Source organism: Temnothorax nylanderi, unplaced genomic scaffold (genome assembly GCF_030848795.1).
Source record: "Temnothorax nylanderi isolate EJ_2023f unplaced genomic scaffold, tnyl_v1.0 TNYL_tig0335_pilon, whole genome shotgun sequence".
NCBI classification, from domain to species: Eukaryota; Metazoa; Arthropoda; class Insecta; order Hymenoptera; family Formicidae; genus Temnothorax; species Temnothorax nylanderi.
This window is the reverse complement of record NW_027249397.1, coordinates 198,925-206,627: the sequence shown is the minus strand read 5'-3', so window position 1 is coordinate 206,627 and position 7,703 is coordinate 198,925. Positions and strand designations below refer to the sequence as shown.

General features: G+C 47.9%; 1 protein-coding gene across 1 annotated transcript; it reads left to right on the top strand.

Annotated features, from left to right (window-relative positions):
* The first annotated feature begins 6,314 nt into the window (after positions 1 to 6,314).
* LOC139781408 (uncharacterized) lies at positions 6,315 to 7,146 on the top strand. The gene is made up of 2 exons (XM_071720265.1): positions 6,315 to 6,448; positions 6,559 to 7,146. Exons 1-2 carry the CDS (start codon positions 6,324 to 6,326, stop codon positions 7,121 to 7,123), a joined length of 690 nt encoding a protein of 229 aa, XP_071576366.1. The 5' UTR covers positions 6,315 to 6,323; the 3' UTR covers positions 7,124 to 7,146.
* The last annotated feature ends 557 nt before the right edge of the window (positions 7,147 to 7,703 follow it).

The window sequence follows — 7,703 nt, the reverse complement described above, 5'->3', positions numbered from 1 at the left end:
TCGTCCTCCGTGTAGAGATTATCATCGGGTATTTTTTGAAGATTAACTCGTAATACCGGGTTGTACCGGGTATCGTACGTCGCCAATATGAATGTTTCCGCTTTGTCCACGTAAAAACTTTATTACCGAGCATCATTTCATTCTTGTCGAGATAAACGCAGTACACGTCGTCTATCGTTGGATCGGCCCCAAACAGACGAGATATACACTCGGCTCAGTGGACCGAAATTATCTTCCAACGTTTCTATAAACAATTCTCGCCCCTCCGATGTTTGCAACTGCTTTTGAACGGTCGTCCCGATCGAGTCGTCCGTGGTTTCGAAAACATTCTCGTTTTCGAGAAATTCGGGAACATCCACGTTTGCCGCTAATTCGGGACTTGTATGTTGCACGGTTCGCGTCGGTGTAGAGGTTATCGGTGTAGAAGTTACCGGTAGTACTTTCGATCGTTTCGATTGATTAGATTTACGCGGTGTCGATGACAGATCCGACCAGGAGTATAATCGTTCCCTCTTTTCTCTCTTCGGTGTAGCATTCTCCTCCTCCTCCTCCCCGCCAGCGACGCTTTCCGGCTCCTCCTTCTTCACCGCGGTCAAGCTCGAGTTGTCGACGATCTTTTTCAGCGGCCCGATGAGAGGTTTAAAGTGCGTATCCATCTCAATGCCCTTCTCGATCTTACCGGTCTTCAAAGCGCGAAGTTTCTTGCGAATCGAATCACTCGTTTTCGCAATATCTTTCACGATCTTCTCGCGTTCGCGAATATTCTCGCTCCCTTCGATCGCAGCCATCGCGGGAAAAACAAAGCAGAGTATCGATCTCTCTCTCTCTGTAACGCTAACGTTTCGCCTCCGACGAGGTATCGGCAACGACTGATCGCTTTTACGGTATCGCGAACACGTTAAATCCTTTTCTGTATCGGCCGTTCGAAAGCGCGCTGTCCTTGTCTATCACCGCGAATCCGTACTTTTGTTGCCAACACTCGTGACACAACGAGCCAAAATTCATCGTACGGCATGTCGGTATTCACGTGATCGTTGTACACGTGTTTCAAATTGGTACCGTCCTGCTTGAAACAGGATCAGCAGATTCGCGTTGTCGCGTATCAGATGTTTAGGTATTCTCGCGTACGTCTGACAGAGATAGAAGGAGTCGACGCTCGAGTGCCTGCCCATTGAGAAATACTCTCTCACAGCGTCTTGCTTATCGCATGCCACGTCATCGAAGACGAAGATCGAGTTTGGACGCGGCGTCGCTCGGTGGAATGACGTCACTGTTATTGGAGAACGTAAAGTAGCCGATTTCGTCGATCGATGGTCAATAAATTCTCCAGATATCGATATTTCGGCTGTTGGCAGCGATTTCGAGTACACGTACACGTTTTCGAAACGTACACCGTGCGGACTTTCCAGCAAGCTAATCAGAACGTTGGTTTTACCGCAACTCGAGGGGCCGCAAATGATCGCGCGTATAGTAGCCGGCAGCAGCGTACCGTGCCTACGCTTCTCCGCGTTGCCTCCCATCGGTCGTGATCTGTCGTCGCAATTCGTCACGCGAATCGCCAACGGTTGTCGCACGAATCTCATTTTTTCCACACTGTCGACTTTCTGGCTGACGTCGAACGCCTATTATAGGCGAGCGGAAACCGCGAATGGCTCAGTAGCAAAAATGTTCGTCCTACTGTCGAGACCTTCGATATTCGCGACTTGAGCGCCGAACAGCTGCAATTTGTGCCGAAAGCCGTTCTGCTGCAAACGTGCGGCGATCACGTCACTACGTGTGGGACAAGCTTCCGGAACATATAAAGGCGGATTTGGAGGTTCAGACATATCGTCGCTGTTACGAACATTACAATCAACCGTGGCAGCGAACGCACGTCGACGGTCCCGCGCCATTGATAAAGAATTGCGGCGAATGTCAACGAAAAAAATTGGTGGAGGCCTATTAAATCGCGCGATAAACGCACTTCCGTTCGAATTACACATTCCCGGCTATCAATTTTGCGGCCCGGGAACTCGTTTACAAGAACGATTGGTGAGAGGCGATCAAGGTATTAATCCATTGGACGCGGCGTGTCGCGAGCACGACATAGCCTATTCGCGTAACCGCGATCTCACCGAGAGACACGCGGCGGACGAGATACTCGCTGCGGAAGCGCGAAAAACGCATTACCGCGAGAGATTCGACTCTCGGAGAGAGAGCTGCCGCTACAGCCGTCTGGGCGACCATGAAGGCTAAGACGAAGCTCGGAATGGGCTTGAAAACGAAAAAAAAACGAAAACGAGGAAAAGGCTGACGAAAAAACGGATACTTCCTGCAGTAAAACGAGGCGGCGTATTGCCGATTCTACCGTTGTTGGGAGTTCTCGGTTCTCTGGCCGGCGGAGCGGCGGGAGTCGTAAAGGCCGTGAACGATAACAAGCCGCGCGGCGTCAGCTGGAAGAGATGCAACGTCACAATCGCGCCGTGGAAGGTCGCGGACTTTATCTCGCTCCGTACAAATATGGACGAGGGCTGTATCTCGGCCCGCACAAACGCGGGCGAGGAGTAGCGTCGAAAATAAAAAAAAAAACGTCAAAAAGACGTTAAATATGCCCGCGGGTATTACGACTAACGTACAATTGAATCGACTGGCAAGGCGTATGCGCGTACCGTTCTTCAGAGGTGTCTTCATGCGTGATTCGTTACCGATCGGCGGTGTACGTCGAAACGAGAGCGGTATCGTGAATTTGGACGATGCAGCGGGTCCCGGTACTCATTGGGTAGCGTACGCGAAGAGGGAAGATCGAGTCATGTATTTCGACAGTTTCGGCAATCTTCGACCGCCGAAAGAATTGGTGCGATATTTCGGACCGAGCGTGACGAAGACTGAGTACAATTGCACGTCTTATCAGCGATACGATCAGAGCATCTGTGGACAATTATGCTTGCAATTTCTCCGGACGATCGACGCTAATTTAAAGCCTGACGGTGCGCCGTGGTGACTCAGTATTCGTAACGGTTTCCCCGCCGACATGTCTATAACGTTCACGTGACCGGGAAGAGCAGCATCCTCGCGGAGCACTATTTTCCCGCCGTGGATCTGAGCGACGGTGACTACGAGCTCGGTCTAACGTGTTTCGAGACTTATCACACGATTCCGAACGTGAATTCTTCGAACAATAAATTTTATTTCGACGAGGATGACACGGAAATTACGATTCCCGAGGGATCGTACGAGATACGAGCCATACATGAGTTTTTGAAACGCGAAAATTTCACGGAAACGCCCGCGACGCGTAATTCGTTCCAACGATGATCGTACGTCGGTCGCGAATATCGCCCGAGAGGCGACCGGTCGCGCGAACGGCTACGAAGACGAGGTCGCGGAATACCCGATAGTGCTCCGCGCAAATTACAATACGATGAAGAGCGAGATCAAGTGCGCTTTTAGAGTGAACTTTAACAAACCGAACAACGTTGGATCGCTGCTGGGATTCTCGTCGAAGCGTATATTGCAGCCGGGACAGTGGTACGAATCGGACGCGTCGATTAATATTATCAACATAAACATTATCCGCGTGGAGTGTAACGTGACCGCGGGTGCGTACAGCAACGGCAAACGTGTTCACACGATACACGAATTTTCACCGAGCGTACCACCGGGATATAAGATATCGGAAACGCCGGCGCAGATCATTTACCTGCCGATCATCGCGCGAAGCGTTTCGAATCTAACGATACGCGTCACGGATCAAGACGGACGATTGCTCGATTTTCGAGGAGAAGAGATCACCGTCAGATTACACGTACGACGGCGACAGCGATAACGCGCGACGTGTGAGATGCTCGTGTTGAACGACTCGGAGCACGCGACAGATAAGAATATCTTTACGACTGCGACGATCGACGATATCGTCAAATCGACATTCGGTGGCGTTAAAAAAGAGACGAGAAAGAAGCTCAACGCATCGAACGTTAAATTTTTACAATCTCTGGGATTCGCGGTACGAAACATCTGAAAGCTGACTGTGAACGATGACTGAAATTCTTAACATCGGAGGCGAGCCGGTCTTTGACGATCGCATCGTCAAGATCGAGACTCACACGTACAACCCGTACGCCAACACAACGTTCGAGTATAGCGACGAGATACGAATACCCATACAACAGCAGGATCTGTATACGTTGCCGTGCGAAAGTTTTCTCTACGTCGAAGGAACATTGACGGTGACCAGAGCAGCCGGCCAAGCCGATAACGTGGTATTGGGGAATAATTGTGTCGCGTTCATGTTCGATGAAATTCGATACGAGCTCGACGGCGTGGAGATTGATCACTGCAGAAACGTAGGAATAACCAGCACGCTCAAGAACTACGTAACGGTATCGTCCGACAGAAGCGTGATCCTGAGAAACGCCGGCTGGGAGCCGCAGAATAACGCGAATGGATACTTCAATTTCTGCGTACCGCTCAACCTGTTACTAGGATTTTGCGAGGATTACAAACGCGTGGTGATCAACGCTCGTCACGAATTGGTCATAATACGATCGCGCAACGATAACAATTGTCTGGTGGGAAATCTCGCGTTGGAGCCTACTATCAAAATACTCAAGATACAATGGCGAATGCCTCACGTGGTATTGAGCGAGATCAACAAGCTGTCGATGCTGCGCGCCTTGGAAAACGGACGATATCTAAGTATGGGTTTCCGTTCGTGGGATCTGTACGAGTATCCCCTGTTGCAGAATACGACCAAGCACTCGTGGGCCATTAAGACCGCGACTCAGCTTGAGAAACCGCGATACGTCGTCTTCCGCTCTGCAGACGGGTCGGAAGAACGTCATATCCGCGGACACGAGCCGATTCGACGACTGCAAATTGACCAACGTGAAACTCTACCTAAACTCGGAAGTCTATCCGTATGACGATTTGAATTTGGATTTTGGTAAACACAGATGGGCGATTCTGTACGATATGTACGCGCGTTTCTGCAAGGGCTATTACGGATACGAATATCTCGAGCCGAGTCTCACCGTTTCGACTTTTCTACGCAACGGCCCGTTCGTGATCATCGATTGCTCTCGACAAAACGAATCCGTCAAAAACGCCACCGTGGATGTCAGAATAGAATTCGATTGCATGGAGAACGTACCGCCGAATACCTCCGCGTACTGTCTCATCATACACGATCGCGTGATCGAGTACAATCCGTTGACCAACGTAGTGCGCAAAATAGTCTGAGTGTTCGCGGCAACGTCGACGAAAATTTTCTCTCTCTTTCACTCTCGATACAAATTTATGAGAGGGAAAAAAGGGGAGCAGGATATATAAATCAGAGTGTCGCGAAACGCGCGTCATTTCTCTCGATTCACGCATCGAAGAGAGAGAGATATCTCTTCATGTCCGCACCAACGTTCGTGGACCTGCAAGGTTTCGTCGTCGGGATGAAATTTGTCGTGAAGGAGGCGGCGGTGCTGAGAAACGGAACCGTTCTGGCGCATTACATCTTTACATGCCCCATGCCGTGGAATCTCCTCACAAAATCCGACAAATCGTGCGCTTCCTGGTTGATTCGCAATCACCATGGATTACGATGGGAAGACGGAAACGTGTCGTACAGCAAGGTGAAGCGTTTAATTACATCGGCAGTGCTCGGTGAGGAAGAGGACAACGACGACGACGACGAAATGCCTACTCTCGTGTACGTCAAGGGATGCCAGAAACGAGAATGGCTGGTGGATCTGCTTGAGAATAAGCGAGAAAAAACCTAAACATCGAGACTCTGGATGCGGATTACGAAGATATCGAATCTTTAAATATTCTAGATGCTACCGATACTATGCGATGTGGAAAACACGTTAAGAATTGCGCATTGCAAAATGTATTAAAAATATTTAACTGGTGGTCGAAACGTCAGGGAGAATTGTCATCTTTTTAAAAAATAAATTTTATATGTATGTGTAAATTTTACAACGTTTAATTTCCCTTCCCCATTAGTCGATAGTGTACAAAATTAAAGAATAAGTAGGTATACGTGACGAATTCTAACTCGAGAGCTTCGAGGGGGGGGGGGGGGGGTATCAGGTTTGGACGAACATGTCTGAACATGTTTCGCGGTTGACGTCATGCGGAGAGGGGGTATACGTCTTAATAAAAAAAAACATCCTACCTTAATCCCCTCTCCTAAATTTCAGAGCGCTGATTGCGCGTTCCAGAAACATTAATTTCCCCCTCCTTCATCATAGTTTTGAAAGTTGTCGCGTATATTCGATTAATTTTACAACGACGATCAGTCTTGCATCGACCGCTTGTATCAACGGTCCGCGTCTCCATAACCGAGAGAAAAAATGTTCAGCTCCGCTGAAGGAAGCAGCAGCAGCAGCAGCGGTGGCAGACGCATGAATTATTACGTACCGATTCACGATGGTGATGATGATGATAAAACTCCATCGTACGAGAACAAGTGTAACAAGTAAGTTTTCGTTTTTTTTTTCTTAAATTATAAAGCTTTATATTTTTTAAAATTGCAAATTATAAATTGTATTATTATTTTGAAAGTAATCTTATTTATTTTTTCTACAGCATTTCGTTGGAGCGTCGCGCGGTTCGTATACTCAGCAGACGATACGCGTTGACGGCTACGGGATACAAATTCCTTGAAGTTGGCGTTAACGTGGGTCCACCGAGTTACGTGGAGATCGCCGTAGGAGATAATCGAGGAACGGAATTGATACTGTCCCTCGAAACGTGGAAGGGATTCCACGAACAACGGCGGAACATTCAGAATTTCCTTCGATACACTAAAGATACGTGTGATTTTATAAGCGTTGGACCGCTAACGTTGAGAATTTGTACGATTAACGGTGTCAAACTCGTACGTCTCGAGTCTTTAAACGTACGCTTAACGATGACCGAATCGACGTTACACCGTATGCTCGATCTTGATCTGTGCATCGACGCGATGTTCCATCGATTGAGTAGAATTGTCGAGACGGTTGATGTCAAGTTCACGCAATTCTCCAAAATCGCGTCCACTGTAACGGATCCTACGCAAGTGTTAAATGTAATACGCGATAGCGATGCCTTCGATAAACATCAACTCGTCGATTGTGAGCTCGCAGCTTTATTTTTTAGTGCGCTTCCGTAGTACGTAAGAACAAAAAAAATGTAAAAGAAGAATAAAAAAATGTATTTTTTAAATATAAATCATGTCTTAATTTCTTCACACGCATTTACATTCGAGCCGTATATGCGACGTTCCACTCGAGCCACTTGAAATTTAAAGTATCGTATATCGTACACTATGAAGCGATGCTCCGGCGACGCTCGCCTATGTGGTGCCGATGCTTCAACGAATCCTTGCTTGCTATTGTAATGCTAGATATATTTTATCTTAATTACTTTTCTCTGAGCTCTAGTTCAGTCCTCTGCAGTCAGTTAAAGTCAGTCCTCTGCAGTCAGTAGTGTGAAAACGTTCGCGAGCAAAGAATATATAAGAAAAAAATGGAAAGATTTCGTAGACGTAGAATCGAAGATTGTATTGAAATCGTTCACCCTGCCATCGGGGTATGTATATCTAATACCGTTGCGTGCGTGTCGCCCGGTATGCTTTTCGAACTCCAAGCTGAAGCGTGCAGCGAGCGGTCTTTTAATAAACGAGTCGTTATTTTCGTGAGTGCGCGAGTGTGAATGAGTGTCTGAGAGAAATCATGGACTCACTATCGACC